The sequence below is a fragment of the Oncorhynchus clarkii genome, chromosome 8, assembly GCF_045791955.1.
Source record: "Oncorhynchus clarkii lewisi isolate Uvic-CL-2024 chromosome 8, UVic_Ocla_1.0, whole genome shotgun sequence".
NCBI lineage: Eukaryota > Metazoa > Chordata > Actinopteri > Salmoniformes > Salmonidae > Oncorhynchus > Oncorhynchus clarkii.
The window spans coordinates 19,996,573-20,022,821 of record NC_092154.1 but is presented as its reverse complement, the minus strand read 5'-3'; the positions used below and the strand labels follow the sequence as shown (position 1 = coordinate 20,022,821).

The window sequence follows — 26,249 nt, the reverse complement described above, 5'->3', positions numbered from 1 at the left end:
CATTTTATTGTCACATTCACACCTGACACCACTGGAACTATCCAATATACAGGCTGGCTCTACTAGCTATACAAATCAACAATGCCAGTATCTTCACCCAAATGTGGAGTCTGGTGAAGAGGGTCAAAGCCCATGAAATACAATTTACAGCCATATTATTTACACTTTTGGTACATGAGGGACAACAGTAGTAGTACTGCTGCCGCTATTGTTCTGAATTCAGTTCAGGATATGACGCTTTCACAGCGTCAAACATTAGAGGCAGCTTTGGTGTGGTTGTTGTAGCTGTCTTGTCAGACGAAAATAAACCATATTTATGTAGCTACCAGTATTGTATATATTTGAGCCATTGGGGAAACCTTGGGGATCAATTTGTGTTTCCGTCCGTGGGTGCGGTTCTACACTTTTTTTTGTCGTATTTTACTTTCCCATCAACAATGCAACAGGTGGGTCTAACTAGTTAACGTTAGCACTAGAGCTAACTAGCATGCTAAAGACGTTTGGGAGCTAGTTTGAAGTTGCATTTTTATGTGCCAGTAACGTTGTGACAAATACTTTTGCCAGTTGTATTACTGGTATTGTTTTTCTAAATCGCGGTGCTGTTTGCTCGTTCATCTGAAACGTGTTGGCTAGCTAGCTGAGTTAGTTAGCCAGCTAGCCAAGTTATGTTAAGTAAGCTAACATTCAGATAGAGCTGGCACGTCCTTATGTCCGTTGATGTTTTGTTTTTACAGAGATTCTGTTGTCATCCCTTCTGGAGAGAACTGTACTAACAACTAATGTTCTTCATCACCTAGAATGAGTCTGCATGAGATAAGTGAAAACGTGAAACTTGCTCGAGAGTACGCCTTACTTGGGAACTACAGTTATGCTATTGTTTGCTATCAGGGAGTACTTGAACAAATTAAGAAACACCTTTTTCACATTACGGGATAGTAGCTTCCAACAAAGATGGCAAAAGGTAAAATATAAGACGTTTCACTTTCAAAACGAAGTTTAATTTAAACCGAGTTTTGGTCAGACAATGTCTGCAAATGTCACTTCGACCCTTGCTCTTGACATCTCTTACAGGTATGGCAAGAGATAAACGAAGAAAACAAACAGGTTGAATAAATAATGACAACTCTAGAAAATTTTAAACTGGAGACCACCCCAACCAAACCACCAAGTAATAAAGATGGCATTAGTGACAAATGGCCTGTACAAGTAGAATGCAGGTACTGTATGGACTCATTTCTCACACATTCCTATTCTATTGTATAGATTTACTGGCCTATTCATAAGTGGATATTGCACTTTACTGGGAAAATATATTTAAACTGTTTTCAGGTCTTTACATTAGTATCTGATTGGGTGTGTAGTTTGGTTAGTAAGCTGTTTGTCTGAATAAAATAATGAGTGGGATTATTGCTTTGAGTACCTGATAGTAAGTAGTCTGCTCTCTTTCTTGCAGTGCTAAATGTTACCTTTTTAGTTTTGGCCTACAAAATAGCTGAACATTAATGTATTATTTGGAGTGCCACCCGGTACTTAAATCTGCACAATAGAGACTGGCAGTAGTCTATGTACATAGTCATTGAACACTGGTCACTTCAATATTGTTTACATACATAACTACTGCTGTGCACACCTTTTCTATACATCATGTACATACTTTTGATAATGTAGTGTATGTGGACACCTGCTTGTTGAACATCTCATTCCAAAATCATGGGCATTAATATGGATCTGGTTCTCCCCTTTGCTGCTATAACAGCCTCCACTCTTCTGGAAAGGCTTTCCACCCGATGTTGGAACATTGCTACAAGAGCATTAGTGAGGTCGGGCACTGATGTTGGGCGATTAGGCCTGGCTCGCAGTCGGCGTTCCAATTCATCCCAAAGGTGTCCGATGGGGTTGAGGCCAGGGCTCTGTTCAGGCCAGTCAAGTTCTTCCACACCGATCTCGGCAATCCATTTCTGCATGGTTCTCTCTTTGTGCACAGGGGGATTGTCATGCTGAAACAGGAAAAGGCCTTCCCCAAACTGTTGTCACAAAATTGGGAGGACAGAATTGTCTAGAATGTCATTGTATGCTGTAGTGTTAAGACTTCCATTCACTGGAACTAAGGCGCCTAGCCCGAACCATGAAAAACAGAGAAACAGACACCTTTGGGATGAATTGGAACACCGAATTGGAACACCGACTGCGAGGCAGGACCAATCGCCCAACATCAGTGCCCGATCTCACTAATGCTCTTGTGGCCTGCAGCAATGTTCTAACATCTAGTGGAAAGCCTTCCCAGAAGAGTGGAGGTTGTTATAGCAGCAAGGGGGGGACCAACTCCATATTAATGCTAATGATTTTGAAATTAGATGTTCGACGAGCAGGTGTCCATATACTTTTGGCCATGTATTGTATATCTACGCAACCAATAAGATGTTATTTGATTTGCTTAGGTTGATCGAGTAGTATTCCCTTCTTTCCTCAAAGATCCTCGCCTCTTCCGGTTAGGGGGCCCCCGGTTCCCTACAAAGAGAGTAAACATCACAACAACCGCCTGTATGTGGCTGGTGTGCGGGCTCCGCATCGCCAGTCACCACGCGGGCCCAATGTTGACAGAGCCAAACCTTTGAAGAGCAAGGAAAAGAAAGAGGCCCTAGCCACACCAAAAGACGACAAGGTGAACAAAGTACCATTAAGGATTAAAATATGGATGGGAAGGTCCTTTGTTACACCCTCCTTTCACATAATACAGATTTAATTCTCCTAGATTTTCTTAGGTTTACAATTAAAAATATATATTTTTATTGTATTACTGTCCCAGGAACTGGCACAGGGAAAATGCTTTGCTGGCATTACCCTATCTTAACTTGAAAACTATTTGCACTGTAGACCAAAAATTTGTCAATCTTCTTGTTACCTAAAATCATCACCTGGTTCCTGGCTTAGAAAAAACCTCTGCCACGCGGCTGCATTGAGCCCCTCAAGACTGACAAATAATCCTTTGTTTGTTTTGCAGAACAAATTGGAAGTTTCTGAGAAAGATGTGAAGAAGTTTGATGGGCAAGGATATGACAAAGACCTTATTGAGGCCCTGGAGAGAGACATCATATCACAGAACCCCCATGTTAAATGGTGTGTGTGACTGGCTATGATTTATCAACTGTCCTGAACAGGATAATTCTAAAAACATACAAAATGTTTCTCTTTGTAAGGATTGTCTAACAGGAAATACTTGTTTGTTTAATGCCTGTAGGGATGATATTGCAGATTTGGAAGAAGCAAAAAAGCTTTTAAAAGAAGCTGTTGTGCTACCCATGTGGATGCCAGAGTTTTTCAAAGGCATACGAAGACCATGGAAGGTATACATGGAAGCCCAAGGACCACTTGATTAATAAGTTATTTTCATTGGAAGAGTTGATACGATGCCTTGCTAATATGTGGTGTATCTATGTGCAATATTTTCCTAGGGAGTGCTGTTGGTGGGTCCTCCAGGCACAGGAAAGACTCTTCTGGCCAAAGCCGTTGCGACAGAGTGCAGAACCACATTCTTCAATGTTTCATCTTCTACTCTCACTTCCAAGTACAGAGGAGTCTGAAAAACTGGTCCGCCTTCTATTTGAAATGGTAAGATCCTCGTCAGCTTCCCTGCCCAGGCGGAATATTTTTTTCCTAGAAGAAAATCTGGTGGTATCAAATTACATGATGTGAAAGGGTGGTGTTTTTTAGGTGTTGTGGCTCTAGTCAGTGTTTCTTTTCTCCTCTGGACAGGCCCGGTTCTGTGCTCCCACCACCATATTCATCGATGAGGTTGACTCCATGTGCAGCCGCAGAGGAACGTCAGAGGAACATGAGGCTAGCCGACGGGTGAAGGCAGAGCTGTTGGTCCAGATGGATGGTACACAAACAGCAGCTACTCTGCTTATAGAAGGCCAAATTAATTACATGCACAATTCATGTCTATATAAAAATGTTTCTTGCCCAATAAATTATTGTACCCTAAATACATAGCAGTAATTGAATTTTGCTATAGTTTTTTATGCTATCGTTCCTAGGATATTATGCTGTTGTTTAGGTGTGGGAGGAGCATCAGAGAATGAGGATCCCTCTAAGATGGTGATGGTGCTGGCAGCCACTAACTTCCCCTGGGACATTGATGAGGCTCTGAGGCGACGTCTGGAGAAAATAATCTACATCCCTCTGCCTTCAGGTCCACAAACACTGCTCACTGTAAATCGTCTATCATAGTCCAAGACATGTAGGCATATGGACAGCAGTATTCTAGAATATTTGTCTGTTGGCTTTCATAATTTTTGAATTCTCAAGCAATTTATCCAACTGTCAACACATTCAAATGAATAGAGGACGCTTACCGAAACTGCATTGGTTGGGAATCATGGGGAGGTGCGCGTTCGGGCTGTGCGTTCCCCTTTGGATGGGTGCCTCAGAGCCACGTAGCTATGTCACAATGGGACACCGGACTATCACGTGTCAGTCTGGACTATGATAATTTACACTTGACAGTGCTTTCCAGTTAAACATCTAAAATCTTAAAGTATATACATATACACACACACAGTGCTTTCGGAAAGTGTTCAGACCCTTTGACTTTTTCAACATTTTGTTACATTACAGCCTTATTCTAAAATTGTTTCAATAAAATTAAAAACTCAACAATCTACACACAATACCCCATAATGGCAAAGCGAAAACATGTTTTAGAATTTTTTGCACATTTTAAAAACAGAAATACTTTATTTACATAAGTATTCGGACCCTTTGCTATGAGACTCGAAATTGAGCTCAGGTGCATCTTGTTTCCATTGATCATCCTTGAGATGTTTCTACAACTTGATTTGAGTCCACCTGTGGTACATTTTATTGATTGGACATGATTTGGAAATGCACACACCTGTCTTTATAAGGTCCCACAGTTGACAATGCATGTCAGAGCCAACAAATTGTCCGTAGAGCGCTGAGACAGGAGTGTTTCGAGGCACAGATCTGGGGAAGAGTACCAATTTTTTTTGCATTGAAGGTCCTAAAAGAACACAGTGGCCTCCATAATTCTTAAATGGAAGAAGTTTGGAAATTCCTAGAGCTGGCTGCCCGGCCAAACTAAGCAATCGTGGGAGAAGGGCCTTGGTCAGGGAAGTTTCCAAAAACCCAATGGTCACTCTGACAGAGCTTCAGAGATCCTCTGTGGAGATGGGAGAACCTTCCAGAAGGACAACCATGTCTGCAGCACTCCACCAATCAGGCCTTTATGGTAGAGTGGCCAGATCGAAGCCACTCCTGAGTAAAAGGCACATGACAGCCCGCTTGGAATTTGCCAAAAGGCACCTAAAGGACTCAGACAATGAGAAACAAGATTCTCTGGTCTGATGAAACCAATATTGAACTCTTGGCCTGAATGGCAAGCGTCACATCTGGAGGAGGCCTGGCACCATCGCTATGGTGAAGCATGATGGTGGCAGCATCATGCTGTGGGGATGTTTTTCAGCAGCAGGGATTGGGAGACTAGTCAGGATCAAAGCAAAGTACAAAGAGATCCTTAATGAAAACCTGCTCCAGGGAGCTCAGACTGGGGCAAAGGTTCACCTTCCAACAAGACAACAACCTTAAGCACACAGCCAAGACAACGCAGGAGTGGCTTTGGGACAAGTCGCTGAATGTCCTTGGGGCCCAGCCAGAACCGGACTTGAACCCACTTAAACATCTCTGGAGTGACCTGAAAATATCTGTGCAGCGACGCTCCCCATCCAGCCTGACAGAGCTTGAGAGGATCTGCAGAGAAGAAGGGGAGAATCTCCCCAATTACAGGTGTGCCAAGCTTGTAGCATCATACCAAAGAAGACTCAAGGCTGTAATCACTGCCAAAGGTGCTTCAACAAAGTACTGAGTAAAGGATGAACAATGGAAACAGGATGCACCTGAGCTCAATTTCGAGTCTAAATACTTATGGAAATAAGTACATTTGTTCTCTAAATTTGTAAACATTTCTAAACCTGTTTTCGCTTTTTCATTATAGGGTATTGTTTTACATTGAGGATTTTTATTTATTTAATCCATTTTAGAATAAGGCTGTAACAAAATGTGGAAAAGGGGAAGGGGTCTGAATACTTTCCGAATGCACTGTATATATTCATTCACAATGGCGTACGTGATGTTTGCTTGTTTTCTCTGCAGCCAAGGGCAGAGTGAAGCTGCTGAAGATAAACCTAAAGGAGCTGGAGCTGGCCAATGATGTGGACATGGCCAAGATAGCAGAGCAGATGGAGGGCTACTCAGGAGCAGACATCACCAACGTGTGCAGGTAAGGCCTTTTACTTTTTCAGGTTAGTTTTTTCTTCAACAAATAGAAACCAGTCACAAATAAACAATAGATTAGTCAAGTATGTTAGTTCCAATAACTCAGCGAAGACTATCACTGATTTGAAAATGAGGTGCCTCTCAAATAATGGAATAAAGAACCACTCTTAACCTAATTGTGGAAAGTAATGTTATTTGTGTTTCATTGCCTGGAGTGAACCCTCTCTCCATGACGTCTGTAGGGACGCCTCTCTGATGGCCATGCGGCGAAGGATCGAGGGGCTGACGCCAGAGGAGACCCGTAACATCTCCCGAGACGAGATGCACATGCCCACCACCATGGAGGACTGAGTCTTCTCTGAAGAAAGTGTCCAAGTCTGTGTCAGCTTCCGACCTGGAGAAGTATGAGAAGTGGATTGTAGAGTTTGGCTCCTGCTGAAAGTTAATCAGGAAGCCTGCAGCACCTCAAATCTGCAGAGGAATTAGTAGGAGGCTCAGTATATATTCTGGGAACAATACTTTAACTCATGTCTTCCTTTTCTTTGTAAATGATTAATATTTTAGGCTAGGTGATTCGACATGCTTTAAAGTAGGGTAACCAACTGCTTCTCTTGGTAAATGTCTTCCTGGATACAGTCCATATACCACACCCAGAGGTGCCTTGTACTGATTATAAACAGGTTATCAACATAAATAGAATGGTAAACATTTATATTTATGTCATACCGGTGGTATAGTCTGATATACACATGGTTGAAATGCTGTTTCAGCCAATCAACATCCAGGACTCAAACTACATGGTTTACAATATGCAATTAGTCAGCCTCGTGGGCATAACAAAATTGGTAGAAAACATATACATGCATAAACACTAAGAATTTTGTTAAACAAGTTTAAAGTAAAATATGACTTGCATTGACAAGGCTTCCATGTGCTTTGTGTAGACTTGAGTGAATGTCACAAGAACATTTACAGAAACATTTTTATTGAGCAGGATTTGGGAATTCAATGTACAGTTTGATTTGAATGAAAATACATGATGCACACATGCCATGCTCCCATGCGTTTAGTAAAACAAGATTGAAATTGAATTGAGGCACCATAGAAGCAAAATGTAAAATAACTAAGTTCAAATCAGCATGCAGTTTCCTATTATGAAGTTGTTTCATTGACAGCTAACTGCATTCCATACTATGGCTACTAAGTCAATGTCCCAGGGCCCCATCTGTCAACCATGAGCCTAATCTTGAGAATCACATTGATACAATTTTATTTTGCTCATGCCTAGCCTGCTTTGAGGCAAACCAGCCAATAAGCTATTGGGAGAGGAGTAGGTTTGACTATTCTTAGACTAAAGTGTATAAGGTCCTATTAGTGTAGCTTCAGATGTCTATGTTGACAGTGCACGGCCATTGCGACTAATTCACATTGCAGAGAACATCCATTGTCATTCACTCATATTGCAAAACATCCAGTAACCATATTCATACATTTCAAGGCATAAAGCAGGAGTATATTCAGAGTGAACAGAAATGGACTGTATAGACAGGACACTCTAAAGCAGTTGTCTGTTCTATACTTTCCAGGTCTATCTGCAATGTTCTGTGACAGAGATCATTCAGCTACAGGAACTAACTGCCATCTGTCTCTATCAATTGAAATGGTTGGAATGAGATCTTCTATTTGCTCAGTCTCTGTTCGACACTGCACTCATAATGATGGGTGCAAGACTAGGACCACCTGTCCTTTAATGAACCTAAGCGCAGGCCCGTCAAGTTCAGACAAAATGTAATACCAACGTAAAAATGTTTTGTTGACATTTTACAACAAATGCATTGGTGAGGCTCTGACAATGATGCACTGGTTCAAATACAGTAAATAAACAGTTTGTCTTATGATTTAAAGTTGCATGCAAACAAACACCAAATCCTCAGTTCAATCCTCCAGTCAGAATGATAAAATATGAAATGAGCAATCAAAAATAAACCAATAGGAAGTCAGTATTTCATAATGCAAATTAGAATGGTTACAGAGGCACTGTGAGGTAACACAATCATAATATGAAAAATAATGCAGTATGCAGCTCTGCTTCCACTAGTAACATTTCAGATTCCTTCTTTGAGAGGAGGGTATAATGTTTGAGAAATAAAGCTAAACATGTTAATGCATGTGTAATAAGTGCTACAAAGAGATTATGGTTTCTCTAACCACATAATGCCTTGTGTTTTCAACAGATGCAATCAGACTCTTCAGTTTTCAATGAAGGCCTTTTCACCTCCTCTACCTCTATTTCAATGTTCTCCAGCAGGGTGTGTTTCTCATCTTCCGGCATCAGAGTCACAGGATTTAAATGTAAAATTCCCCTAGAGGAAAAGTACATTATCATGAGCATCACAGTTAAGAAAAGATGAAAGAACAGATGTGCCTAATTAACTGGTCTTGGCACCAAGGTAAAAAAATACTGCACACTGACCTGGCAGTGTTTAATTTCATTCTACAACAATCATGTAAGCAGGTTCAACAGGACCTGTGTGAAAACGTACTTGTGTTCGCATGTTGGGAAGAACATGTCCAGGATCTTGACAATGACCGCTGACCCAACCACACCAATCACTACCACCCACATGACCAAGAAGAACAGGGGCAAGGACTCAGACCAGAAGCGTCGCAGGCGGTCCCTCACCTCCTCCACCCATCGACACATGGCCTGCAAACAGATTTTAAGTCCAGAGCACATTGTAGTAGAGGAATTTTGCAATATTCGATTTGGATCCAATGTCCAATTTACTTACACTGTAAGAAGAGAGAGATTCTTTCAGTGGTGCCTCTGTCTGCATCTGATCAGACAGCCCTCCCAAGTCATCACCCTCATTGTTATCATACAGCAGGTCTGGGTCCATGCGGAGGGGAGTCTCCGGGAGCTTGCCTGGGGCAGCAGTCTCCTCCTGGGTGGTGTCCGCATGCTTCAGAGGGTAATGACTGGTGGTCTGGGACATCACTTGGTATTCAGCTGAGCAGAAGGAAGTGGATCATTATCATTCACAAATTGATTTAGGAACATTGCTTTAGCAATGGAATTCAGTTATCTTGTCCATTTCATGTGAGAGTATGAAAAGTGAACGAAAATGGCTGTTCTTGCATACCTTTTTTAGGATTTGTTGGATCTGTGATGACCACATCATTTTCCCTTGGGATCCTGAAAATCTCGCTGTGTCCAATGGGATAGGTGTTGGTATACTGCGCAAGCGTCTGGAAATTGGGGCTCATCAGTATCTTCACTTCACACATTTCTGGCTGCTGGACCTAAATGATAGAAAAGGATGCACAGATTTTCCATCATTGTACCACCATGGTGCAAATATGCTCATTTAGCTGTTACATAAATATCCTAACACCATTATTCTATTATCCTTTTCTCAATCAACTAACTGTACCTTTTTCCCCTCTATCTCGATGACCTCGCTGAACACTTGGAGAGCCACCACCTCTTCTGAATCACTCCACAAGCGATTCTGGCTCACCATCACCCGGGTGACAGTGGAGACATAGTCACCAGATTCAAATTCACTTGTGCCATTGGTGGTATCCACTGTAAACAAAGTGAAAGGCTGTTTTACATCAGGTGCAGAATGCTGTGCTGTAGCTAAGTTATATGCACCAGAAACATTTTCACTACTCACACAGCAAGGCTTGGCAGTTCAACCTGGTCACCCCTGACAACTCCACAGGGATGTCATTGATGAGCACCTGCTCTTCATCCACTGAAATATTCAGGTTGATCTGAAAATTAACATGTGTTGAGCTATACGTTATGTTGTTATTCAATATAATTCTGACAGGCTTAATCATGGACCACTACATCATAGTATAGCTTACCTGCAAGTTGTTGGACTCCTGCACCTGTGTATCATTCAATGTCCCTGCTGTCACATTGATCAGAATAGTTTCCTGTGTGAGAATCAAGAATAGGAAAGCGGTCATTAATTATTATGATCATGATATAAGTTAGCTAATGTGGTAGGCAGCAAGGTATTCACCAAAACATCAGAACATTCGAGAGTGACATACTTGAGCGCATTCTAGCTTGCTAGTATTACGCTCATGCAACCTGGCTAACAACATAAACATTAGCTAGCTGCAATGAGTCAGATAGCAACAAAAGGTAACGTTAGCATCCATTAGCCAAATAACGCTAGCTAGCTACCAAGATTAGCGTTACTTTTATTTATTTTGTACCTTTATTTAACTAGACAAGTCAGTTAAGAGCAAATTCTTATTTGCAATGACGGCCTACCGGGGAACATTGGGTTAACTGCCTTGTTCAGGGGCAGAACGGCATATTTTTACATTGTCAGCTCCGGGATTCGATCTAGCAACCTTTCGGTTAACTTACTGGCACAACGCTATAATCACTAGGCTACCTGCCCCTCAAGTCATGTAGCTATCTAGTGGTAGAGTAGTCTCCTACCGTGTTCAATTGTCGAGGTGAAGACTCAGCGAAAATGAATGACATAAATAGTACACATAGAGTATAAACTGATGTTCGTTTCATCGCCATCTTCTAGCTGTCGTATGATCGTGGAGGAAACAACACCCCCGGCCCAAGTGACACCGAAATCAATCAAGAGCGCGTGCGCAAGCCTGGCGGTTCTTCTTGAAACAACATTTGGTGATATAGTCATTGATTTATTTACCGAACGGCCTAAAAGTAAGAAAACATGCACCAACGTTAATGTCTGGTTACACACAGCCTACATTTGATAATGACATTTGCTCAAATTAAAATATCAACTGTTATTCTACTGCTAGCAAGATTGCTAACCATTGCCAATCTATAGCATATTGCTAGCTAGCTAGTAAAGCTAAATGTTAGCTAACTTGTTAGTATTATATTTCAGAAACATAGGATTGCCATGGATACGCTTAATATGACAGTTTACTCAGTGTTGATGTGGTGGATCATTGAAACGAAGGCCGGGAGAGAATTCCTAGCCCAAAACAACCAAATTCTCAAACTAAACGTGAATCAATTCTCAATTGCGGTACGGTTCTAGAAGTTTATAACGTAGGTGCACACGGGTCGAGAGAAATATTTGAGGTGACAGACAGTTGTAGTAGGATGTCCATACTACACAGTGGTGCATACTCTTGCCTGCATCTAGTAGGTCTAGGCTCTGGTGTAGTTGTCATTAGTCCAACAGTTGTAAACGAGAGTTTCTATTGGACAAATTCATATGTTTATCCCCATTTCGTTCCGTTTACGAAACGTTTTTCAACCGAATCGGCGGAATGAATACAGCCCTGATCGCGCACAAACTGTTCACTTTCATAGCCACATACAAACAGCTTATTGTATTCGTTATCGCATCTACGTGCTCTCCTCTCACATTTCCCCGTTGCTTGTGGACTTCAATGCACAACACATCAGCTGCCTGTGACCTACCGAAAACTTTTCCATATCATAACCGCTACATCGTTGTCACCATATTAGCTAAAGTAGCTTCATAGTCAACATAGCTAATAACTAACGCGTTAGTAAACCCCCTACAATCATGCAGTATAGTCAGTAAACACTTTAGCGGTTAGACCGGTGGCAATACATTTGTAACACCAAAAGCTTACCTTGACTTGGAAGAGTTCCACCGAGGTAAAAAAAAAAACAGTTTCAAGTTGGATATTCGCGCTTTCAAACCACTTGAGCCACAGACTCCAAATAAGTGTCATGATGCTGGAAAAATTGCGCACAACATTGCACAGGTCTTATTTTCACGATTTGGACATTAATTCGCTTTCCAAAACTAATAAACATGTGGAAATGTGAGTAGCATTTTGTATACCCAGTTGAATTAGTTAGGGAGTGTAAACAAAATACAAACTTGTTTACATTCGAATTTCAATAGCTCCTTGGTCATGTGACCTACTTGACTCAAACAAGGTTCAGAATGTCCACTGACTACCCTTCTATATTGCACACCCTTTGGTTCGTTCATTTTCGTCTCACACGTTCTTACATGAATTTTTCTAAATTTCAATAGCTCCTTGCTCATGTGACCTAACTTCCAACAAGGTTCAGAATGTCCACTGTGGGCCTACACATTGCACACCCTTTAGTTTGTCCATTTTCATCTCACATGTTTTTACATTAAATGTAAAACATTTACAATTTCAATAGCTCCTTGGTCATGTCACCTACTGACTTCAAACAAGGTCCAGAATGTACACTCACTGGGCCCACACATTGCACACCCTTTAGTTTGTCCATTTCCATCTCACTCGATTTTACATTAATTTTTCAGAATTTAAAACTTCAATAGCTCCTTGGTCATGTGACCTACTGGACTCAAACAAACTTCAGAATGTCCACGGACTAGCCTTATATATTGCACACTCTTGTTTGTGTTATGTAAAATCAGACAGCATAACATACATTTTTTATAGTTTTAAATTTCAATTGCTCCTTGGTCATGTAAATTACACACCTAAGAAGCGTGCAGTGGATATACACCCATATTGCATAACCTCTAGTCATGTATCTTCTATATTGTACATTAATATTAGTTTGACAATTAGTGGGTTCAGTGTTGTGTTAACCCTTTTCTTTAATATTTATCTATAATAATTGGTAGTTCTAAATACTTATTTTCCCTGTTTTATTTTTATTTTGCCACAGTATTTAACAACAGTACACAATAGGAGAGAGACAGATAATATCTCCTTTCATCGTTAATATCAACCATAGAGGAAAAGGGCAAAGTACGAGAGTCATGTTATTAATTGTCCAAAGCAGGGATGGAGAGTGAGCTAGTGAGATAGGCTGCAGTGGGTTTGCTGGGCAATACATATACTGAAGATGTAACCACAGTAATAGTGGCCAGAAAATCAATGAATGAAAATTGAATATTGAAAAATTAAACAGAAATTGCAGACCTCTAATCTTTCTAACATGTCAACAGACACTTTACTTCAAATAAGTACAAATCATTTCACAGTGTTAACTTTCTCTTTATCCCTGGTTGATGTACATTACAGAGCCTCTTCAGTGTGGATGGGGTATAGCATACATTTTCAACAACACAGACAGCACTTCCAGTTTGTGTTCTTCACTCTGAACTCTTTTGTCTTCATTTCTAGGCACAGCACATGGAACCACCGTTGGCATGCAAAACATTCAATCTAAAACAAAGCGTAACACGTTATAAATTATATCAAATATCCATGCAGTATGACGAATTAGCCATCCATTGTGTTATATAATAAATTGTCTTGCATGCCGTCACTGTTGTCAAAAGATTATAAACATGTTAAATAAAGTTATGAACCCAGTCAGTCTTTGGGCCACATGCAGGTTCTTTGTCAGTGGCACACATGAAACAGTTGTTGGCTTTGTTGAACTCTGAAATCATAGGCATGAACTGAACATATGGCTGTCCCACACAACTACATAAAAATAAAGAATTTACATTTACTTTGAATTAAATGTCATTACATACCAGACATTTTTAGTAAATCCTCAGCCATTTCTTTTCGCAGATGCTCCATGTGTTTTTTGTGAAGGTTCTATATCAATTTGGTAGGGGATGTTGGGGAAGTTCTGTGCAACTTCCTTGGCCATCATCAGTGTTCTCTTTTTTATGTAAACATAATGGAATTCTGATTAGTAATAGGCAAATAAATACGCAGGCCAAAAATGTATGCTGATTTCCTTATCAATATAATCTAAGAGGTAATTTCCTTTTTACCCCCTTTCTACACATAGCCTAAATTATAGGCACTGAACCATTTACAGGAGAATAATAAAAGTAGCATATAGGATCCAACCCTATCACAGAGTGAATAAATGTAGAGCGTTTGTAGGCTTTAATAAAAAAAATATTAAATGACAGTTTCATCAGTACGTGCTTAAAGAAAGTCATATCACAGATCACAACTGACAGTTTCCAGTCTAAGTCTGACAATCGAGAATGAATTGTAAGCACCAAAGTGTGTTAAAGTGTGTTTGTCAAAATAATATCTGAAAATGACAGTTGTTGAACATAGTACTTCTATTTGCAATAGCAATTTATGATATATGCAGTTGAGGAATATTACATGTACCAACACTACATGTAGGACGGACATAAGACATCCCACATACAGTAAACACATGCATAGAGGCATTTTTCAGCTATGATTTTACCACTCAGAATCCAGAATGGATATGACAATGGGGCCAGCACAGGACGAAATACACCCTTACAACAATCTACTTTTTGATCTTCTTGACTTCTTATTTGGTAAACTGTTACTGTATGTCAAGAAAATAGCCCCAATTAGGGGTTAGTGTACTCCAGTAAAAAAGGTCTGGTTTAGATTAAAAACTATTGCCCTGTGTCCCCGTTCATAGGGAAATGAGAGACTAGTCAGTGGTAGAATTGGCAAGATATAGGCAAGATGCAGTAGATGGTATAGAGTACAGTATAAACATATGAGAAGAATAATGTAGGGTATGTAAACATTATATTAAGTGGCATTGTTTAAAGTGGCTAGTGATATATTTTGTACATACATTTTTCCAATATTAAAGTGGCTGGAGTTGAGTCAGTATGTTGGCAGCAGCCACTCAATGTTAGTGGTGGCTGTTTAACAGTCTGATGGCCTTGAGATAGAAGCTGTTTTTCAGTCTCTCGGCCCCTACTTTGACCTCGCCTTCTGGATGATAGCGGGGTGAACAGACAGTGGCTCGGGTGGTTGTTGTACTTGATGATTGTTATGGCCTTCCTGTGACATCGGGTGGTGCAGGTGTCCTGGAGGGCAGGTAGTTTGCCCCCGGTGATGCGTTGTGCAGACCTCACTACCCTCTGGAGAGCCTTACGGTTGTGGGCGGAGCAGTTGCCGTACCAGGCGGTGATACAGCCCGACAGGATGATCTTGATTGTGCATCTGTAACAGAGTGCTTTTGGTGACAAGCCAAATTTCTTCAGCCTCCTGAGGTTGAAGAGGCGCTGCTGCGCCTTCTTCACCACTCTGTCTGTGTGGGTGGACCAATTCAGTTTGTCCGTGATGTGTACGCCGAGGAACTTAAAAAATACTACCATCTCCACTACTCTCCCGTCGATGTGGATAGGGGGGGGGGTGCTCCCTCTGCTGTTTCCTGAAGTCCACGATCATCTCCTTTGTTTTGTTGACGTTGAGTGTGAGGTTATTTTCCTGACACCACACTCCGAGGGCCCTCACCTCCTCCCTGTAGGCCGTATCGTCGTTGTTGGTAATCAAGCCTACCACTGTAGTGTCGTCTGCAAACTTGATGATTGAGTTGGAGGCGTGCATGGCCACGCAGTCGTGGGTGAACAGGGAGTACAGGAGAGGGCTCAGAACGTACCCCTGTGGGGCCTCAGTGTTGAGGATCAGCGGGGTGGAGATGTTGTTACCTACCCTCACCACCTGGGGGCGGCCCGTCAGTTGCACAGGGCGGGGAACCCAGGGTCTTGAGCTTGATGACGAGTTTGGAGGGTACTATGGTGTTAAATGCTGAGCTGTAGTCGATGAGCACCATTCTCACATAGGTATTCCTTTTGTCCAGATGGGTTAGGGCAGTGTGCAGTGTGATTGCGATTGCGTCGTCTGTGGACCTATTGGAGCGGTAAGCAAATTGGAGTGGGTCTAGGGTGTCAGGTAGGGTGGAGGTGATATGGTCCTTGACTAGTCTCTCAAAGCACTTCATGATGACGGGTAGTCGTTTAGCTCAGTTACCTTAGCTTTCTTGGGAACAGGAACAATGGTGGCCCTCTTGAAGCATGTGGGAACAGCAGACTGGGATAAGGATTGATTGAATATGTCCGTAAACACACCAGCCAGCTGGTCTGCGCGTGCTCTGAGGACGCGGCTGGGGATGCCGTCTGGGCCTGCAGCCTTGCGAGGGTTAACACGTTTGAATGTTTTACTCACGTCCGGCTGCAGTGAAGGAGAGTCTGCAGGTTTTGGTAGCGGGCCGTGTCAGTGTCACTGTATTGTCCTCAAAGCGAGCAAAGAAGTTGTTTAGTCTGTCTGAGAGCAAGACATCCTGGTCCACGACGGGGCTGGTTTTCTTTTTGTAATCCGTGATTGACTGTACCCTTGACCTGTATGTGGGACGGCAGGGTAGCCTAGTGGTTAGAGCGTTGGACTAGTAACCGGAAGGTTGCAAGTTCAAACCCCTGGCCTGACAAGGTACACTGTCTGTCATTCTACCCCTGTTCCTAGGCCATTATTGAAAATAAGAATTTGTTCTTAACTGACTTGCCTAGTTAAAATAACAAAATTAAAACTGTAGACCCTGCCACATACCTCTTGTGTCTGAGCCTTTGAATTGCGACTCTACTTTGTCTCTATACTGACACTTAGCTTGTTTGATTGCCTTGTTACCATAAATATGTGTTTATGATGGGGCCGGCAACAGAGTTCCCATTGACTAAGCACCGCGGAGACCAATCAGGAGAGAATACATACAGGTCAAGGGTGCCAATTGAAAGTCAAGGTGGGGGATGCCGTCTGGGCCTGCAGCCTTGTTCCTTTTGGATTACTCTCTCTTTACAGAAAACCCCTGTGGTTCAAGTCAAGAGCTTTCAGTCTGCTCTGCGCATTTCTGAAAGTGACAGAGCCAGCAGCCAAGAGAGTTTTTCACAGTATGTCATAAGAAGTTATTACAGTTATTGCGCCGGTATGTCCCTTGAGTTTTCAATCTCTAGACTCATTGCACAATATGTAAACAAAGCCGAATGTAACTGAACGTAGTTGACCAAAGCATGTTTCCTCATAATCAGCTGGAAGTGTTTGCTGTCTGTGGTTCGGTTTGTCATGTGCGAATTGCAACAGTATTGAAAATAAAACCGGATACAAACCGATATACAGACCAGTGTACTGAAGGTCGGGTTGATAGCATTTCCCTGTGGATCTTTATATCAGATTACTTCCGAAATAGGGAAAAAAATCTGCGGAAAAAGTTAGAACAACATTCTGACTTGTAATGGGACTGTTCGGCAATGCTGAGCCTACATGTTAGCGACGAGTGTGTAAGCTCTGGATAAGAGCGTCTGCTAAATGACTAAAATGCAAATGTATTGATGTCTTTTCTATACCCTCAGTAAACTCTATGGAGACCAGGCCAGTTTATTTGATGCGTCATCTCTCATTTATCACAGTGTTAATCTGCTAAATTGTAATTATTCGCTCCTATGGCCTATTTACTGCCTACCTCCTCATGCCTTTTGCACACACTGTATATATACATTATTTTTTTCTACTGTGTCATTGACTTGTTTATTGTGTTATTGGCTTGTTTATTGTTTATTCCATGTGTAACTCTGTGTTGTCTGTGTCACACTGCTTTGCTTTATCTTGGCTGGGTCGCAGTTGTAAATGAGAACTTGTTCTCAACTAGCCTACCCGGTTAAATAAAGGTAAAATAAAAAAATCATGGTTCTCAGGTTGGTAAAACTGCCATCCAACTCCTCAGTATTTTGGGCTCCCAAGTGGCGCAGTGGTCTAAGGCACTACAGACACCCTGGTTCGAATCCAGTCTGTATCACAACCTGCCGTGATTGGGAGTCCCGTAGGGCAGCGCACAATTGGCCCAGCGTCGTCTGGGTTTGGCCGTCATTGTAAATAATAATTTGTTCTTAACTGACTTGCCTAGTTAAATAATGGTTCAATTTAACTGCAGTTTGAAAACAACAAAGTTAGCCTACTGGTTCGAGCAGGATAGCAAGCGTCTGAAATCTCAAATGTTCAGGTTAGCTTTCTTATGCTGTAACAATCTCTTTACCCCCCCAGTTCTTAATCACAACTGGTGAGGTCCACACTGTGTTCGGTGAAGTGTCAGAGGGTATTGGCGTCTTGGATAAGCTCAATGACACCTTCGTTGATAAGGTCTTCATCCCTTTTCAGGATATCAGGCCAGCAGATTTCATTTCCTCGAACCATATTTAAATGCAGCAATGTTAGGGGTAAATTAGAATATAATTGAATACACTTTCGAATTTCCTCATGAATAGCTCCCATACAGAGGTGTAGATGCAATGACCTACTCAGACATCCCAGTATAAAGTGAGAAGAGAGGTGTGATACTTGTTTTGTGTCATTGCAGGATAAACCACACTGTGATCCTGGAAGACCCTTTAGATGACCCTGCTGACCTGCCTGTGCCGAACCGTTCCCCCGAGCCTACCAAGGAACAGCTGGATGTGAGTGACTGGGTACTTTCAGGTACCATTTGAGGTCAAAGCAATGCATATCTCACATTTCAGAGCAATTTAACTTTTCATAAACTTTCTTAAAAAGCCATAAGTTTTAATTTATAGTTTCTCTGTTCATCAAAGGAAAGGTGAATGATTTTCTCAATACCTGAACAAAAGTAACTGTGATGTTACTTTAGATTTTTTGATGTCATGTACTGTACACCTTTTGTTGATTTGCAAAGTCAAACCCTCTTTGGTGTGCAGAGTGGTCGTATTGGAGCAGAGGAAGTGATCAACGACACAGATGGTAAGGAGGCTGAGGAGCTGGATGAGCTGCTGAAGGAGGAGGCGGCCAAGACCCAGGCCATCCTTCTGGAGATGGTGAGATGGGGGTCTTGTGGTTCTGTCCACCTAGCCTTGTAGAGGATGCGCATACTTTCAGGCGCAATGGCAGAGCAGATTTTGTAACACTCCACATTACCACTTTGTGTACTGATTGATGTTGAAGAACCCAACACTAGTTAATTAGCTGGTAAACATATTAGTGTTGTAAAGATTATATGGTGGTTTTATGAGAGTTTTGTGGTTTGAGACGTTGTCGTGTGTATGTGCTTGTGTAGGTGGGTAATCTTCCTGATGCGGAAGTGAAACCTCCGGAGAATGTTCTGTTTGTGTGTAAGCTGAACCCTATGACTATAGAGGAAGACCTGGAAATCATCTTCTCTCGCTTCGGACTTTCACCCTGTCTATTTCAACATACTGGCCTCCATGACACTACTATACATATTTCATTAGAAATAGACCTAGTCCTAACCATTTAAAAATTGAAAGGAGACTTGGTAGAATATTGGTGTATTATCCTATATTAACGTGTTCTTATTTCTGTACAGCTGTGAGATCATCAGAGACTTGAAGTCAGGAGAGTCTCTGTGCTATGCTTTCATTGAGTTTGAAAATAATATGTTTGGTTTTCACTTGATTTCTATATGTACCATGAGTTAGCATTTAGTAATTTTAGCCCTCTTTAAACATTGAACAATGATCCACTCATATTCACAAGTCCAAATCAAGACTAAGCTAAAAAGAGATTAATTTTGGAACCGTTTAAGTGCAGTTATGCAGAGTACAAATAGAGGGCACCAGTTAGTCAGAATTGAGAGTACACATTAATTCACTTGAAAGGGTTTTGTTTACTGAATTGATAGGTTGTTTCCTTATTCACTATACCCATAAGGGCTCAGTTTACCCTCTTAGATATAATTGATGTAATTTCTCTCCACAGGAGGGGGACTGTGAAAAGGCCTTCTTCAAGATGGACAACATGCTCATAGATGACCGACGCGTACATGTGGACTTCAGCCAGTCTGTCTCAAAGATGAAATGGAAAGGCAAAGGTAATCACTTATTAAAACAACTCATTAACTTCCTTTTAATATTTTGGGTTTTTCAGTATTTCCATTATATATATATACTTTCAGAGACTTTAAGCCTCAATCAGGCACTTTAGCTAAAGGATGTGCCTTTTACCTTCTCTTCTAAGTAGAGAAATTAACAAGGTCTTTTTTGGTTTTCTAGGTGGGAAGTATACAAAGGATGACTTCAAGGCCTATGAAAAAGAAGTGGGATACAAATGAGCTCTTAAGGATAAAGTCAAACCCAAGCCAGAGTATCCTTAAATGTTTTTATATTTGCTATTCATATGAAGTGAAAGATAGGGGTTAGAACCGTGTAAAATAACTAAACTGTGCACCATTTCACATAGCAATCAGGTTAGAGAGGTCAACTATTGTAAAGATGTTTCTGTTGGAGGAAATGTACATTTCTCTGGAAGAAAGGGTTTCTCTTTGAAATGTTGTCTTGGCAAACCTTTTAAAGAATTACTCTCTTTACTTAAGTTTTACTTAATGGTCCCAAAAGCTCCAAGTACGACCTGCTTTTAGAGGAAGAAGGAACAAGCCATTGGCATGCTGAGAAGAAACACAAAGACAAGAAGCACAATCACTCAGACAACAAGGACACCAGGAAGTCCAATAAATCCAAGGTTGACTGAAAATGTCTCCCCAACTCATTGTTTGTGAAAAATGTCCTTTGTTTCACAATAATGTTCAGTCAGAGCAATAAGAGTAAATATATGAGTAAGCATGGCTCATGTGATTTGGGTATGGCCTATTATTTCAACAGTTGTGACACCAGTCACTCCAGCTACACAGTCATTCCGCAGAGTATAACTTGGCTGTGTAACTCCAAAGATTTCTATCTAACCTTTCTCAAATCTCTTTCTCTCCCATGTTATACCTACAGTGGGACAGGGAGGAACCCCGGCGGGAGAAAAAGACAGACTGGCACCATTCTCACTCCAGGGAAAGAGACGACGGCGATGACCACCATAAGCACAGCATGTCCCATGAAAAGCACCGCCCGGAGGGCCTTGACAAGGGCCACAGGGAGAGTAGCCGTAGTCACTCACCCAAGAAGTCTAAAGACGAGGAGAGGAGCAGACACCGACGATGAGAGAGGAATGGGATTGAGGTCCGTTCCATTTCAACTTCCATCAATTATGGAATTGTCCGTTCTTTTCATGAATTGACTAAATTTAAATGGAATTGGTCCTCCCAAATACCTGCCTCTGTGGCCCCTACTACCCTACCACCACCACCCATGTGTGGGAGAGCAGAACCAGGGACTCATCATGACTAAAACCTTGGCAGTTAGTACGGTTGTGTAAGTATATTTGTTTTTAGTTTGACTTATACCTACCCCACCTATCTTTCTCTGTTCATCAAAGGGCGGGTGAATGATTTTTTTCCCCCCATGTTTGTCTTTGACCTTTTACTGTAGTTTCTTACTGATTTTTGTAGAGTAAATTAATTAAGTGGGCATGGAAAACATGAGTTGTGTTTCTGAGTGAGTGCACTGCAAAGGGAATTCCCTGTGTAACCCTCTCCACGAGGTCGGCCAGTGTGATATCACTGAAATAGCATGATATCTCACCTTCCACCTCGCTGAGTGAAAACAAGTGGGAGGAAGCTATGCTAGCTGAAAGTTGTGTGGGCTACATCTCTAAATGAGGGATCCTCTTTTGGCGACAGTTTTAAATGTTTTGGGTCTGTGTATCTTGGCAGTACAGTCAGAAAGGGTATCAGTTAGCCCAACCTGAATCCTGTGTTGAAGTATATTGGGATGTGAGGGGAAAACCAAAAGAGAGCTAGGCTATATGTAATCCGATACAGTCCTGACCAAAAGTGTTCAGAATAATGTTTTCAGCCTTGGCAGTCATAGAATAATAGCACAGTGAGGGTTAGTGTGTGCAGCTAGCGAACAGTCGTTGAGTTTTCCACAGGGCCTCTCCTTGTGCAATGCTGTGGGCCACCACTTCTAGCCCCCTCTGAGTTCCCTGAATTAAAGCACGAGAGACCCAAGTCAACATTCACCATATTTGGTCTGTTGACATTTGGAATCATTTCACATTTGGTTATTTCTCAGAATGAGATGCCATTTTGAAGCTTCCCAAAATGGGTTGTTTTTAACTTGTACTGAGTGTGGGGGTGGGGTGGTGGTGGAACCAGATGGCTGTTGGAGGGAAGCCGGTGAGGTTTAGCGTGGTTCAAGTTGCAAAAAGACTGCAGATAGACAGAGGTATGTTTTGTTTTCCACCCCCATATCTAACCACTGTCTGACTTCCCCAACAGCCCACAGTACCTGAGTGAGAGCAAATTGCACTTGACAAAAGGAGTGAATATTATGGCACTGTAGAAAGCTTAATCATGAGCAGACAGTTGTAGGATCCCACGGTCAGAAGCTGATTCCCATCATTGACCAGAATTAGGAAGAACTTGGGACCAAGGGAAGTGAACAGTCAGTCATGCATTCTGTTCTAGAGACAGCCGGGTGTACAAAGTGAAATGTCTCCCCACTGGGCACACACTGGTTGACTCAATGTTGTTTCAACGTAATTTGTTAACGTATTGTGATGTGGAAGCATATGTGGAAAATAAATTGAAAACAGTAGTTTGATTGGATTTCAAAAAAAGTTCTCTCATTTCAACCAGCATTGTAAACACTGAAATTAGGGTAAAACTTAACAGGTTGTTACATCAATGTATTTAAGTCAGTCAATCTAATTCCAACGTAATCATCAGAACTATGTATACATTGAAATTGCGTTAAATACCACGAATAAACGTTAATCTTTTTCATACTATATTGGGTGGTTGAAATGGTTGAATTTCATATTTGATTTGTCATATTTTATTTGGTCATATTTTAATAGTAAAATGGTATGTTTGAATCAACGTCATTATTTTAATGTCATGCCAACAACCTAAATAAAGAGATATATTGAAATAAAATGTGAAGCTACAGTCCAACAGTTCCTGCCAGAACATTGCCTCCTACTGGTACATGAGGGGTAACGCACTTCAGTGAGAACAAGTCTACCATCCAGATGCCGACATCTATGTACTAAAGCCTTGTTCACACTGCAGACCGTAATGCTCAATACAGTTTTGTTACAAGTGACCAACTCGGATTTGTGTTTGTTCAGACAGCAGTCATTTGCTAACATGGCTACGCTAGTTGTCATAGTAATGACGGATATTGTGCACAGTGATTTAAGCTGATTGGTGGTGCTCATGCTTCCTATCACTCAAAAGTTCTGTAGAAGACTAAGGTGACAATGCCTGCCATGGATGTTGCTTTGAATGTTCAAAAAGATATGAGCCAACTTTCAAAACTAGTCATTTTTGTCTAGCCTCAGCAATCAACTAGTTGTTTAGCTTTTGAGCACATTTACTAATTTGTTTGTAAACAGTTAACAAGCTAGTTAGCTACCACATGTCCCTAATATACAGTGCATTCTGAAAGTATTCAAACCCCTTGACTTTTTCCAGATTGTTACGTTATAGCTTTATTAAAAAAATTGATTAAATACTTTCCCCCCGTCATAAATCTACACACAATGCCTCATAATGACAAAGCAAAAACAGATTATTTTTGCATATTTAAAATAAATGCTGAAATCCCATTACATAAGTATTCAGACCCTTTACTCTGTACTTTGTTGAAGCACATTTGGCAGCGATTACATCATCAAGTCTTCTTGGGTGTGATGCTACAAGCTACGCACACCTGAATTTGGGGAGTTACTCCCCTTCTCTGCAGATCTTTTCAAGCTCCGTCAGGTTGAATGGGGAGCATCGCAACACAGCTATTTTCAGGTCTCTCCAGAGATGTTAGATTAGGTTCAAGTCCGGGGTCTGGCTGGGCCACTCAAGGACATTCAGAGACTTGAAGCCACTCCTGCGTTGTCTTGGCTGTATGCTTAGGGTCGTTGTCCTGTTGGAAAGGTGAACCGTTGCCCCAGTCTGAGGTTCTGAGCGCTCTTGAACAGGTTTTTTATCAAGAATCTCTTTGTACTTTGCTCCTTTCATCTTTCCCTCAATCCTGTCTAGTCTACCAGTCATTGGCGGTGAAAAACATCACCGCATGTCGCTGCCATCACCATGCTTCACCATAGAGATGGTGCCAGGTTTCCTCCAGACGTGACACTTGGCAGTCATGCCAAAGAGTTTAATCTTGGTTTCATCAGACCAGAGATTCTCCCCCGATTGCTCAGTTTGACCAGGTGGCTATCTCTAGGAAGAGTCTTAGTGGTTCCAAACTTCTTCCATTTAAGAATGATGGAGGCCACTGTGTTCTTGGGGACTTCCAATGCTGCAGAAATGTTTTGGTACCCTTCCCCAGATCTGTGCCTCGACAATCCTGTCTCGAAGCTCTACGGACAATTCCTTCGACCTCATGGCTTGGTTTTTGCTCAGACATCCACTGTCAACTGTGGGACCTTATATGAACCGGTGTTCACAATGTGATTTTCTGGATTTTTTTTCTCATTTTGTCTGTCATAGTTGAAGTGTACCTATGATGAAAATTACAGGCTTCTCTCATCTTTTTAAGTGGGAGAACTTGCACAATTGGTGGCTGACTAAATACTTTTTTGCCCCACTGTATGTATGTATGTATGTGTGTGTGTGTGTGTGTGTATGTATATATATATATATATGGTATTTCTGTTTTTATTTTTAATACATTTGAAAAAACTTCCAAAAAATCTGTTCACTTTGTCAGTATGCGGCATTGCTTGTAGATTGATGAGAAAAAAAACGTAACAATTTTAGAATAACGTAATAATCTGGAAAAAGTCAAGGGCTCTGAATACTTTTCGAATGTACTGTAAATGAAAACCGTACCGGTTGATAAGTTTTTGTTCAAATTCAATGTATTTTCAACGTTGATTCCACATCCCAATACTTCGAAGGAACGTTAATTCAACCAGTGTGTGCCCATGCAGTGAGTGGATCAGTTGTAAGAGCTAGGAATGTATTTGTGCAGTTAGGCCTTTTGAATAGTAGTTAAAGATAAGGCTAGACAATAACGTATTCGATCAACAATAACAAATCTGCTTAAATGTTAGAAAAACTTCACCCACTTTCAAGATGTTCTTTTCCACTTTGTTATACAAAACCCGTTGTAGAATAAATGGCCTGATATCTATTGTTTCTTATGTGCATGACTGTGCATGAACTTGGTGATTTGGCATCTGATGTTTTCTAGTGTTGATATCTACTGTGATACAAAGTGTTTGTCAGTTCCAGGAAATGTATCAGGTTCTTTTTAAAGGTTCCACCCTCTCACTTATTTCCCCTGTTATCAAATAAATATCAAACGGCTCAGTGAAAGTGGCGAGGGCGGGTCCTCCTGAGACGTAGAGCCAGTGGGTGAGTAGGAGGAATAGAGCTCTCATTTGCTTTGCCTCCACAACTGTCAAGTGATATTTGATTGTCACGTCTTGAGGTTAGTCACAACCACGGTGCGTCCTTTATTGAAAGGGGGAGATCAAGCTGATCCTAACTGTTATAGGCCAATTTCTATTTTGCCCTGTTTATCAAAAGTGTTGATAGTCTTATACTCAGCTGGCCCCTCCCAAGATGTTGTGTTAATCGCTCTACAACAAAGCTTTCTTAGTGTCCAACAAGCTTTCTCTGCCCTTAACAGTACTCCGAACACCTCCAAAATAAAGGTAATGTGGTTTGGTACAATGCCCCTCTCCCCACCGGTGTGATTACTACCTCTGAGGGTTTAGAGCTTGAGGTAGTCACCTCATACAAGTACTTGGGAGTATGGCTAGACGGTACGCTGTCCTTCTCTCAACTGCAGGCTAAAGTTAAATCTAGACTTGGTTTCCTCTATCGTAATCGCTCCTCTTTCACCCCAGCTGCAAAACTAACCCTGATTCACATGACCATCCTACCCATACTAGATTACGGAGACGTAATTTATAGATCGGCAGGTAAGGGTGCTCAAGCGGCTAGATGTTCTTTACCATTCGGCCATCAGATTTGCTACCAATGCTCCTTATAGGACACATCACTGCACTCTATACTCCTCTGTACTGGTCATCACTGTCATACCCTTCGCAAGACCCACTGGTTGATGCTTATTTATAAAACCCTCTTAGGCCTCACTCCCCCCTATCTGAGATAACTACTGCAGCCCTCATCCTCCACATACAACACCCGTTCTGCCAGTCACATTCTGTTAAAGGTCCCCAAAGCGCACACATCCCTGGGTCGCACCTCTTTTCAGTTTGCTGAAGCTAGCGACTGGAACGAACTGCAAAAAAACACTCAAACTTGACAGTTTTAGCTCCATCTCTTCATTCAAAGACTCAATCATGGACACTCTTACTGACAGTTGTGGCTGCTTCAC

At 41.5% G+C, this 26,249-nt stretch overlaps 1 protein-coding gene and 2 pseudogenes across 2 annotated transcripts; 2 read left to right on the top strand and 1 right to left on the bottom strand.

Moving 5' to 3' along the window:
* Nucleotides 1-238: 238 nt before the first annotated feature.
* LOC139415077 (katanin p60 ATPase-containing subunit A1-like) lies at nt 239-7,269 on the top strand (annotated as a pseudogene).
* On the bottom strand, nt 7,263-12,358 carry LOC139415078 (glycoprotein integral membrane protein 1-like). Of its 2 annotated transcripts, none has more exons than XM_071162856.1 (8): nt 11,917-12,358; nt 10,171-10,242; nt 9,975-10,074; nt 9,729-9,883; nt 9,438-9,597; nt 9,087-9,304; nt 8,838-9,001; nt 7,263-8,657 (listed from the first exon to the last, which is right to left on the bottom strand). In XM_071162856.1, exons 1-8 carry the CDS (start codon nt 12,016-12,018, stop codon nt 8,522-8,524), a joined length of 1,107 nt encoding a protein of 368 aa, XP_071018957.1. In that variant the 5' UTR covers nt 12,019-12,358; the 3' UTR covers nt 7,263-8,521. The 2 variants fall into 2 exon arrangements, with proteins under 2 accessions (XP_071018957.1, XP_071018958.1); XM_071162857.1 differs by lacking the exon at nt 11,917-12,358 and adding an exon at nt 10,763-10,991.
* Nucleotides 12,359-17,724: 5,366 nt separating this feature from the next.
* LOC139415408 (peptidyl-prolyl cis-trans isomerase-like 4) lies at nt 17,725-21,057 on the top strand (annotated as a pseudogene).
* The last annotated feature ends 5,192 nt before the right edge of the window (nt 21,058-26,249 follow it).